This window comes from Tyto alba, unplaced genomic scaffold (genome assembly GCF_018691265.1).
Source record: "Tyto alba isolate M040663 unplaced genomic scaffold, T.alba_DEE_v4.0 Super-Scaffold_7, whole genome shotgun sequence".
Taxonomy (NCBI): Eukaryota; Metazoa; Chordata; class Aves; order Strigiformes; family Tytonidae; genus Tyto; species Tyto alba.
The window spans coordinates 40,817,446-40,829,482 of NW_024881328.1; the positions used below are offsets into that span (position 1 = coordinate 40,817,446).

General features: G+C 54.1%; 1 protein-coding gene across 1 annotated transcript; it reads left to right on the top strand.

The window, feature by feature from the left end:
* Positions 1 to 929: 929 nt before the first annotated feature.
* Positions 930 to 7,506, top strand: RAB17 (RAB17, member RAS oncogene family). The gene is made up of 6 exons (XM_009973154.2): positions 930 to 1,017; positions 4,391 to 4,550; positions 5,909 to 6,060; positions 6,497 to 6,622; positions 6,823 to 6,916; positions 7,394 to 7,506. The coding sequence occupies exons 2-6, from the start codon at positions 4,394 to 4,396 to the stop codon at positions 7,504 to 7,506; spliced, it is 642 nt and encodes a 213-aa protein (XP_009971456.1). The 5' UTR covers positions 930 to 1,017; positions 4,391 to 4,393.
* The last annotated feature ends 4,531 nt before the right edge of the window (positions 7,507 to 12,037 follow it).

The window sequence follows — 12,037 nt, forward strand, 5'->3', positions numbered from 1 at the left end:
AGCAAAAGGGTGCTTTGAGATGAATCCTAGAAATTAATTGGGGCTGTAGGTGCATGACCGCTATCCAGGGGAAAAAAAAACCAATCTACATCTGAAAGAACATAAAAACTTTGTGTCCCAAAATTTCAGGGCTGTAGACTTACACAGGTAGCACTGGGGTTCTTTTTTTTTTCAAGGAGCTCATTAACTGTGGTTCTTGGTCACTGCTGCGCCCCTGCAGAAACTCCACAAATGTCTTTGACGGTTTTAGGATCATCTTAGAGCTTGTGGTTTTGAAAAGCTTAGACATCAGTTCGACATCATTAGACTTAAACATGATTAATTTCCCAGGAAGTTCAATAGATTCTTAAATAACACTTCTCAGTAGCTCCATTCTCAAAAGTACGCATTGCTTTTCTTTTTTTTCACTGTTTTCCTTTGGAAATAAAAGGCTTATCCCCTGACAATACATATACCAGGATCCCCCCTCCCCAGGTGAAAAATACTGCAGAGATACTAATTTACCGAGTGGAGAAAGCCAAGCCCTTGCTGTCGCATTCCAGCGCAAATATCTACTCTGCCACCTCATGTTTCTGTTTTTTATTACTAGTGTTTATGCCCATAAAACACGAGTTTGAGAGGATGCTCCTTAGATAAAGTCCACTTTCCTGCTAATTATAAACAACTGAGTCACCCTCATAAACAGATTTGTCAGGTTCCTTCTTGGAAACAGTGAGGGCAGGAGGTTCGAGTGCAGTGTCACTGATCTGGCGCTGCTGCTGTACCCGACAAACAGATTACCTTTAAGTTGATTTACATTAAACCAGTGGGCTCCACCGGGGGAAACTGGTTAATGCTGGTCAGAGCTGCCGCCACATAATCACCTATTGCCCATGGGAAGGAGAGAGGAGACATCGAGACAGGGGAACGGGGGCGTCTGGCCGAGAACACAATTTCCTGGGTGCAGCGATGCTTAATCCTCCATTAGGAAGCGAGAAACAATTCTGCGTCACGGCCGTTTTGGTCCTCACCTCCTAGGTAAGTGTAAGGTCAGGCAAACCTGCCCTGAACATCTGCTGCTAGACACAGGCTGGCACAAAATATTAAGCTGTGTCTGGAGACTAAATCCACCAACAGGACTTTTACAGTTGATTGAAGAGAAATGCTTGTCTAGACTAATCTCCGGCTCTTTATATTAGAGGTTCAGTTTTTCCTGCCCCTCGGCATGGCCTCTGGGCACAAGGACAGGACTTGTAACACCTCAGCTGTTCCCCAGGATGCTCCCTAAGTTGCTGAGTTGTTCTTTACCAGGATCAAACTATAAAGCCCCGAAATCCAGGATCTAAGCACTCCCAGTTCAGGTTACACCGCAGCCTTTCAAAGCCTGCATGGGAAAATTTGCTAAAGCCACTTTGCGTAGAAGCATCGGTGACTTCTTCAGAGTTTCGAGTTTGCAGTGAGATAAATCAAACTTATTCTAGTTATGCTGCCAGAAGCTTTCTGGCATGCAGGTGCACTCTGCTGGGGCTTAACTCACAGAAATCAGCAGGAAAGTTGCTTTAAATGTTTCTCCTGGATATGCTCGGTTAGTCAGTCTCAGCCCAGGGAAGTCAGGGAGGTTTCCAGATGAGGAATGAGCTTCCTCTGCTTCATCGGCAGCACAGGCTGAAAGAACAGGGATGCTGTTTGTGCCATTATTGTCACCCAGAGCAGGGGTTGGTGACCCTGCCAGAACAACATCCTGGACTTGTGGAGCTGACTATAACCCTAAGCTGGGTCTCACTGACAGGCTCTTCCCCATGGCAGGGAGCAGCTGCAGAAGGGTGACTACCAGCCACATGAGATGTCTGAAGGGATTTCCCCACAGTCCCTTAGCCAGTGAGCACAGGGTTTTACTCTGTACACTCCTTCCTTCCTTCCAAAAAAAAAAAAAAAAGGGAACAGTGTTTTCCCTAAATCCTATTTTCCATTGAATCAGAATAAAGCGACTTGTTTTACTTCCTTGCCATTCTCCTTGGGCTGAAAGGGAGACTCACCTTCTGCCTCTTAACACGGGGAAAAGAATTGTTTTGAATGAGCGTTGGCAAAACTCCCCATCGCTCATGGGTGTTTGCTAGTATGAAAAGTTTGCAAGGAAATTTCTCTCATTGCAGTAGTTCTCAGGTGAGCTCTGTCCCAGCATCAATACAGCCTTCTGGGGTTAAACAGAAAGCGACAGAGTGAAATAATGCAAAATTGAATTTAATATAGACAATTCTGAGTGTTTTTCGTGCAGCTTCTTGCTTCTCTGTAGAGTTTTACGGCACATCACCTACAGTAGCTAACGTAACTTCCCAGAAAGGACAGCAGCCTTATTTCCAGGCCTGTAAAGAGGCAATGGTGTCTAATTAATACCAGAAGGAGCACAGCCTTATGCTGCACTGCAGGGTTTATCTTTTTCCTGCTTAAAAAAACAAAGCAAAACAAAACAAAACCCATCAGTAGCTAGCTGTGCTGCACAAACCGCAATCCTGCTCTTCATCACTGGGCTGTATGAGCTGGTGGAAAAGATTTTACCCCTGTTTTTCAAGGGTATGAAAGCTATCTCAGGGAACAGAAAAACTACAGATAGAGACTCTGGTTCAGGCGGCACTGAGGAACGCTCTTAACAACAACCTGCTGTGACAACAGGATCAGGGAAGGGAGAAGAATTAAAGGTCTGGAGCCGTCCAGATTGCAGGGGGAAGACAGGCAAAATGAAGGAGATGTGGGATGAGCAGCGTGCAGGAACAAGAGGCTTTTATCAGACAGGGGAGCCAAGACCCCTTCCTGGGCCAGGAGCTACATTGCTAGTGCAGCTGTTAGTGCCTTTATAAAGGTACTATTTCTTGCTCATCTGCAAGTTCTGCACGCCAAACTCCCGCGAGCCCCAGGTAGAAGTTGCACTATTTGCACCACATCTTCATTATAAGCTTTGCAGGTCCCTGCTCTCTGGCTGACCGGGGCTTGCTTCAAAAGCACACAAAGGGGAGCACCCCACGACAGCAGCGTTCACCTCGGCATGGGAGGCTCTTCATCTGGCACGCAACAGCAGCGAGAGGGTCAGGACACACAGGCAGGGACCAGCAGCAGAATATTAACATTTTAGCATCCTTCACAAAGGCTCCTCTGCTGTCTTTGGGTGTTAGAAGCTTGGATGTGTATAGGAGGCACATCCTATCTCTGCACACAGTAATCATGGGCTTGCTGGTGGTGTGTTTCCCCTTTGCTGCTGCGTGTGAAGTGGGATAAGTGCACGTAAGGTCATCTCGTGCCCTCTCCTGCTCAGTCCCACACCCCATGACCTTTCATCTTCGAGTTCTGCACGAACCTCCCCCTCTCCTGCAGAGCTCTCTGCTCGAGCTTAGTGTTTTTAGAGGAGGAGCTCTGCAAGGAGGAGCCAAGGCAAAGCTTTGGCTAGCAGCAAGGCAGTGTTATTTGCCACCCAGCACTGACAGCTCCCTCCGACAGCAAGGCAGCGTCATTTCCTTGAGCCGGAGGCTGGGAGAAAGGGAAACGTGCTGCCCAGGAGGGTTCACACCGACTGCCATCTTCCCAGCCTGTGGCCAACGCTCTGCAGCAACTCTTCAGGTCAGGTTTGAGGCGACCACCGTTACTTTGGGCCATACTCCCCCGCTGCCCGGTGTCACCGTGCAGTGTAGCTCCACCCCGAGTGATGCAGAGTCACACTCCATGGTACAACGGTCATGAGGGTGTGAGACTTCCCGGGCTTGGTCTGCCCAGGGTTTCTTAATCCGTGGTGGAGGAGCATGTGCTGCCTGCTTTGTGTGCTGCTGTCCTCAAGGGTGCTGGAGTCGGGTCCTCTCACTCCTGCTGTTTCATCCTGGCTTGAAGTGTTGCCGCCACAAAGCCCAGCAGCTCTTGGGGTGCCCAGCCATCCCCTCAGCAGTGTCCTCAGCAAGCTGGTAGCAGCATCACCTCCATGCCTGAGTTAAGCACTCCTGGTATAACTTCTAGCAAGACCCACAACAAGCATGGAACATAAGCCTAAGCTCTTCACCGGGACTTTGGGGAAGGAGGCATGCTCAAGAGCAAGGCACACCCATAAGTGATGTCTCTCTGCCATTACCTTTCTCTAGCGTGTCCTCTCTTTAAAGGAGATGCACCCAATCCAAGCTCCTTGTCTACATCCAAGAAGACCTCTTGCATCAATTTTCTTCCTAAAGATCTCCACCCTCTGGTCATAACTGAGAATGGCAGATGGTTTGTTGTATTAAATTTGATTCAGGATATTAGTGGTTTTGTGCTAGCCTATTTTGAGGTTAAACCCCACCTGCCCTGCTGGTGCCGGTCAGAAGTTGATGCAGGAGGCTCAGCTGATGGAGCTGGAATCACTGCAGATGTGTTTTGAACAGAGTTGGTTTCCTTGCAGGGCATGGCACAGAAACCAATGCCAGGCAACTCCGTGGAGGGGATTCATCCCACCTACATCTACAAGGTGGTTCTGCTGGGGAGCACATCAGTGGGAAAGTCAAGCCTGGCCTACCGATACGTGAAAAATGACTTCAGGGAGTCGCTGCCAACTGTGGGATGTGAGTGAGTAGCTTCAATAGCTTGATGGCTCTGGACAAGAGACCAGGCCTGATGCCCTTCCTTGCAGCAGGGTGGGATGCAGGAGAAGAGGTTGGTATATCCTGCAGTAGCACAGACCTGCTTTTGAACGGGATACGGACTTGCCCCAGAGCCAGACCTCCCCCATCACTGTCACCTTTGGAGCTCTGCAGCCCATTTTCCTTAGCACCAGGCTGTAAGAAAAGCCACATCCAAATGGCATCACTTTGGATTAGCGCTGCTTTTTGGAGGCAGATGAGCAGTGAAATGAGGGAAACCTAGGGTCCCAGTGGCATGGTCCCACCTGCCCTGTGCACGCTCTGTCCCTCACAGCTATTCAGACACCCGAGGAGAGTCTCTCCTGTAAGTGTGCTGCCCCAGCCTCAATGTCCCGCTGGAGCAAGGAGGTTCTGGCTGGGGTGCAGGAGGGCAGGACCCCCCCGCAGCCCTGCCCGATGATGGGTTCACAGCAGCACCTCATTCCTCCAGCCCTGCCCGCAGAGATGAGAGCGCAGACCTCCCCACGCCCTGGCCAGGCTGCAGACCCCATGCTCTGCCCCGCTGGCAAAGGGGAGAGCATAAGCACATCCTATCCTGACAAGCCACGATCAACAACCCGTGCCCAAAGGCAGGCCGCGTGCATGCTCACGCTTTGATGAAAACCACCTGGATTGCTGCGAGAGCTCTGCTCCTTCCCTTGGGCCAACACACCTGCTTGGATCAAGCTGCCTCCCCTGAACGTTCTCATCAGCACAGCTTCCTACAGCATATAGACATTATAGATGTTAATTTTACATGATACACCTGGGTTTTGCGAGCAGGCACAGAGGTTGGGGTCCCACCTGGAGCCTGAAGAGCTAGCTGGTGGAGGAGAGTGAGGCCCTGCGGAGCTTCTCCCCTTGTCCCCCCTGCCTTGGCTCTGGCTGGTCAATAAGCAGCCATCTGCTCCCTGGGAGCAGGGATGGAGGTTCCCCTCCAGTGGGAGCCCTTTTTGATGGATATTCCTCTTCACGGCTCTCACAGGTCTGACCCACCAGGAAGGTGGAGGTGGCTCTCTATCTGGGGGCTATTCTGCAAAGATTAGAGCTATCTGACAGCAAAACCGGTGTGCATCCACCCCAATCTGCTGCCAGGAAGGGCTCCCAGCCTGCTACAGGCTGCCTTGCCCTGTGACACACCATCCCACCAGTGGTGCCAGTGCTTTTGAGAAACCCAGCCCAATTTTGTGTGTTAAAGTATTGTTACCGGCTCTCGGGATGGGTTTGACTTCACGGCAGCATCACATCTGAGCTCTCTGCTCTTGCTGCAAGCGAATGTGCACCCTGCATCTTGCTTGCAGGTTCCTTCTTCACACAGATGCTCAATCTGGGGGCAGCCACTGTCAAGTTTGAGATCTGGGACACGGCAGGCCAGGAGAAGTACCACAGCGTCTGCCACCTCTACTACCGGGGCGCCCACGCTGCTCTCCTCGTTTACGACATCGCTAACAAGGTAAGGCAGGGGATGCTGATCCCGCCCGTGCCGAAACTATGCCATGCTGCAGCAGCACTGGAGGGACAGAGGTGTCCAGATGATGGTTTTTGTCCTTGGTAGAGGAGAAAGCAATACATGAGCTCTGCCTGAGAAGATAAACATCCCACCTGGGATGTGCCAGGGCCTGTCCCTGCCCACGCAGGACCATGCCACCACCCCAGGGGTGATTTCTGCTGCCGTGCTGAAAGGGTGCATCCCGTCCAAGGCTGATTTATCCCTAAAGGTGTTTGAGGGTCTTTGACTTGTTTCCCTGAGGGAGAGGGCAATCAAAGCCTCCCCACCACATCTCTTCCACCCACTTTGATTTGGTGCCACCTGCCCAGCTTTGCTATGCCTGAGACAAAGGGATTAATCAAAACTGTATCACTGGCTAGTTTTGTCTCCATCTCTCCAGGAAACACTCAACAGAGCAAAGCTGTGGCTGAGGGACCTGGAGAAGGAATTCCTTCCCGATGAAATCATCATTGCTTTGGTGGGCAACAAGACAGACCTTGCTGCTGAGCGAGAGGTTGCCACCAAGGTGAGTCCCTGTGGTGGAGCTCCCAGGCCCCCTCACACCAGCAGGCACTGGGATATGTCCTAGCAAAGCTGAGAATTTAAAAGGCTTTCAAGCACCTCCAAAGTCCCTGTACGATTATTGACCTGCCATGAAATGCCACCATAATCAAACACGCAGCCCCAGAGGGGGCAGGGGCAATAACTCTGCTTGTCTCCACTTAGGAGGGGGAAGAGTTTGCAAGGACCAAGGGCCTCCTGTTCATGGAGACATCTGCAAAATCCAACCACCAAGTGAATGATGTATTTCTGGCTGTAGGTGAGTTGTGCGAAGACTCTAGGTGAGGGGAGAGGCGGGTGAACCCCAGGGCCCAAACCTCTGCTTCAAGGCTGTAAAGGCCTTCCTCTCTGCAGAGCTGACCCCCTTCATTGCTCGTGCTTGCCACTGAGGTCTTCTTCCCAGCCTGACCAGTTTGCACCACACTGGGCAAGGGTCACAGCCACAGCAGTCCATGGTTTCTGCGAAACGTGCCACACCTCTTAGGGCAGAAGGATGGACAGATCCATCCCATGATGTTCCAACAGAGGAAGTTCAGGCCCTCTCGCAAAGCCAGAATTTTCTTTTGCTTTAGTATCCAGTCTAGGTGTAATGGTGTCCACAGCGTAGCTGTTCAGTAGAGATCTAATGTGGTTACTGCGAGACAGCACCAGCCGCCATCAGTGGCTCCCCGGGCTGTCCCATCCCACCTCACCGGCAGGAGAAATGAGCCCTTTCTCACATTGTGTTTCTTCCTAGCCCAAGAGCTCCTGCAGCGGGAACAAGAGAAGGCATCCACCCTGTCCCCACATGGGAGCTCAACAGTGGACCTGGGGGAGAGCGGGGCGAGGACAGGGTGCTGCCGGCTCTGAGGACGGGCAGCTCTGGAGCTCAGCGGTGGCTGGATGAGGTCTCCAAGAAGAGCAGTGACAGAACAGGGGTGGGGACAGAAGCACAGGGGCAGCTCAGCCCAACCACCCTCCCCCTTGGAGTGTAGAGCCCATCCTGGGAGCATGGGGCCCTCTTCAACTCTGCAGCACTGGCTTCATCCAAGAGGTGAAGCAAAAGGGTTTCTGCCACCAACTGCCCGCTTCCAGAGAGGAGTGTGACCTGCCAGCACTGCTGCCACCGGCCCTGACTGGTGACATCCCCCCAGCCAAGCTGCACATCACCTCCTCCGTGTCCCTTCCCATCTGAAAAGGGAGGGTTTAACTTTGCAGAGTGAAGCAGGTTCATCCCACTGGCTTTATACCCAGGCTGCAAATAAAGAGAATATTTCCCTAAAGGTGTTGTGTTGTGTTTTTTTTTTGTTTTTTGTTTTTTTTTTTTTTTTTCCTGACCTAGATGTCAACCTGCAGGTGGAGACCACAGGAAGCCTGGGGGTGGCAGGGACAGGAGCCAGTGCTCCCCTCATCCCACCAGCCCCCTCCCAACTCATTACAGGGGTCACAGCCCATTCTTTGGAGAAATCACCAATGTATTGTCAATATAAGAGCAAGGTCTGGGGGCAGAGAAGGGCCGAAGCAAACGTCAGCCATTACGGTAGCCCATTCCTTGCAGGGCCTCCCCTTTGCGTTTTATGAGTTATGCTGTGAGAATACACCTTGGCTGAAAGAAGGGAGGTAAAAAAAAAGGACACAGGCTCTCTCCAAAACAGTCTGGTGCCCAGCAAACCCGGGGGGGTGCCAGACTTGGGGAACATAGTGTCCTTCCTGGGAGAGGGGCATGCCCTGATGGCAATGCCAGCCCACGGGGCGAGGCTTGGCCAGGCTGAGCTCAGCCTCCAGGCAGCAGACACCCTTGGAGATGGTGCCTGTGGAGGAGACCACAGCACCCTTTGCTAAGGATTTTCCAGGTCAGGACCCCCCCACCAGCACCCTACCCCATTCAGGGACACCCACGTGCGGTGCTTCCCCAGGGCTGAGCCACGCTGGAGTGGGACAGAGGCTCCTTCTCAGCAAAAAGAGGCAAATTTGATGCCTCCTCTTCCTAAATCCTCTTCCTTAGGGCAGCTGGGAGACATTGGGTGCTAATTGCCACTCATCCCCCACATCTGCCTCTTTCATTCCAAGATCAACTCTTCCCTCCCCAAACAGCTCTAGACCCTCAATGCTGAGCCAGGAGCCACAGGCAGGGATGCTGAGGGTCACCCTTCTCTGTGGTCCCTTTCACCCCCAAACTGGAGAGGGGGTAAAACAGTTTGGATTGGGGACACAGCTTGTGAGGACGTTTGGGGACACGCAGCATGCTGGATTGGGCCCCATGTGCTCCCTGAGCCTTTCTGATGGGAAACACCAGGGAAATGGGGTGGCTCTTTCTTACCCCAACACCATGGAAATTAAGGTGTTGGGGGCACCCATGGGTGCCGGCGTGCTGTGGGGACCCCAGGGGATGCACCTGGGAAGCGGAGGGCCTCTAGAGCTTATTTTTAGGGTGATTTTGGGGGTGTGTGGGATAAATACGCTGTGTTGTGCAGAGAGGGAAGTGCTGCTGCACTGCACATGATGCCAGGGCAGGCTGAAAAAAAAGGGCAAGACCAGCAATTTTGGGGGGTCACCACCCCCTCCCCACCCTTGCACCCCGCCTTGCCCCCTTCCCCACTGTGTTTTGGAACAGAGAGGCTGGGACACGGGGATGAGAGGAGAAAGGGTTTTATTGTCGGCTTCAGCTCAGGGGCTCTGCTCCTCCCGGGGGGGTTGGGGGTGCGGGTGGGAGGGGGCGCAGGCTTGCCGCTGGCCAGCCCCCCTGGGATGGGTGCCTGCACCCAGGGCTCGCCGCCGCCCGAACCGCCCCACCGGCCTGATCCCACGGCCCGTGTACCAGGAGGGGTCGATGTCTGGGTCTGCAAGGCAAAAGCCGAGGAACTGTCAGCGGGGGTTGACAGGGGAGGCTGTGAAGGGGGGACAGGGCATTGCACCCACGGGTGGCTGGGTGGGGGGGGGAGGACGATGAACGCCAGGGGAGCGGGAAAGGGGGCTGAGGGTGATAAAAGCTGTTGCAAAGGCTGTTTCAAAAGCAAACCTTTGCTTCTGCAGAGCGATCCCCGCCTCCCACCTCCCCCCACCCCGCCAGATGCAGCTGGGTCTGGGGATGCAGAGTGGGGCTGGAGGCGGCGGGGGGGGTTAGCTGGGGGGCGAGTCCCTTACTCCTGCTCTCCTTACTCCTGATTTCCATGGAGCGCTCACGGATGCGGCCGTGGGCGACGGGCAGGGTCAGGCAGGCGAGCAGCAGGCAGAGGAGGCAGGCGGCCCCCAGCTTCATCCCCGGTGCTCTCTGGCCGCAGCGGTTTGACCCCGAAGCCTCCCGGTCCCCGGCGCTTCCCGCTGGTGCCACGAAGACGGCGGCCTCCGACGCGGCTGCGGGAGCGAAGGGGTTTGACCCTCGCCGAGGTAACCCGCTTGGGTTAGGTGCTGACAGGGTGAGCCCCCCGTCAGGAGGGGAAGGCTGCGATGGAGGGGATGGGGCGACTGTGTGGCCATCCCCATCGCAGCGTCTCCGGGTTGGCAGCAGAGGCTAAGGATTTGGGGGCAGCTTAATCAAAACCGGGGGGGTTTACTGGGGCTGATACCTCTGGGGAAAATATCCCCTGCCAACACGAATTGTGCAAACCTCAAGTTCATTAAAATAGGTTTTCGTTCTAGCCTAGTGCCTTAGGCCAGGCCCTGGCATCGCTCCTTCTCGCTTGGGCCTCCAGTGCACCCGTGGGACCCTGCAGCCCAGGGGCTGGGGAGAGGGGCCACCACCAAAATGCAGGGCTGGCAGCATCAAGAAAAAGCTGCGAGGGCACGAATGGTTTTTGCTGCCTGATGCTGGGTGATGGCTGGACCGCAGCCACCCTTGGCACCCAGCCCTGGCCCCGACTGCCAAAATGATAACCCAGGAACACCCTGTAGCAGGCTTTATGGCACCGAGGCGATGAGCGGGACCGTGCAAGGCGGGATGAGCGATGGGCTTGATTTCTGCGGCCACCTGCAATGAGGGACCGGGGCAGGGGGCAAAAGTGGAAGAGCTGGGTTAAGAAGGACTCAGTGGGGATGCGCTGGCAGCTTTATTTCCAGGGACTTTTGCAAAGGAGAAGTTTGCAGAGTGCTGGGCAGGAGCCAGTCAGGGCTCCTGAGACCTCAGGTTTGCTGCTGTCTTTTTACAACCCCCTTTTGGAAGCCCCCCCCCCCGCATCCGGCTGGACAGACACAAGGACACACACACACACACAGAGGCAAAGCAGCGCTCGGGAGATTATCCAGCAACAAAAGCATGATGAGAGGGGGAGAAAAGCGGTGCTCCCCCTCTCCGGGGCTGCACTTACCGCGGCGTGGCGAGGCGAGGTGCCCGGCTGCCGTCCCGCTGAGCCGAGTGGCCGCCGTCTGAGCTGGAGTCCCCTCCGGCCGCCGTTTTTATGGCCGATTTCGTGCTGATGTCAGAGGCGAGCCCCAGTGGGGACCGAGCCGGGGCATCTCCCCTCCCCGCTGTCCCCTCTCATCAAATCAGCACAGGGATTTTCACAACTCAGAAGGGATCAGCATTTTATCTTCTCCTGGCCGAGGCAGATAGTTTGGGAATATGTTAATCCCTGTCCTCAACCCAGTGTTATTTTGGACAAGGGGAAGTTTTCTGCTCCATCACCCCACCCACGGGGAGCCTCTCACCCAACGTGAAAGGGGTTGGTGGGTGATGCTGCCCTGAACGCCGGGGTCCTGTTGTCACGAACCTGCTCCACTGCAGGAGTTACACCGGGTGCCACCACCTTTTCTCCTTACACCCCCGCCCCACCCAAAATGAAAAGAAAAGGTGCTTTAAAGAAACCAGAAAATTAAATACAGAGAAGAGGGAGGGCAGCTTGCTGGGGCACCTGGGCTGGCAGCAGCAGCATCAGGCTCGTCCCTGCTGTGTGAGGGCTTCACACCTCCCATTTTAAATGGGTTAAACCAACCCCAGGTAAAGATATCTGATGATGTTTTTTATGCTGGATGCGATGCTGGAGGAGCCAGCCGGGGTCCCCAGCACGGAGCACCGGTTGATGTCCAAACACAGGTCTACCCCCAGGCAAAACTGGAGTTACTGGGACTAGAGACAGCCCGAAAAAGGGAACTTCTCTGTGTTGGCAGGAAGGTGAAGACACTGTCACCAGTGGGGTGCCGGCAGGGGGGAAGGTCTCTGTCTGCCACCCCCATTGCCCTGTGACAGAGCTCCATCTCACGCCGTGGTAGGCTCCGATGCCTGAGCACAGCCAGTGTTGGGGGACAGTCCCAGGAATATCATGCAGTCACTGCAGAGGGGCATCAAAGGGATGAAGAGAGGAGGAAAAAAAACCCCAGTATCAGCCAAGGAAGCCCAGAGCCTGGGCTCAGCAGGGCTCTCTCTACACCAGGGGTTTTGCTATTATTTAATATAGATTTAAAGCAA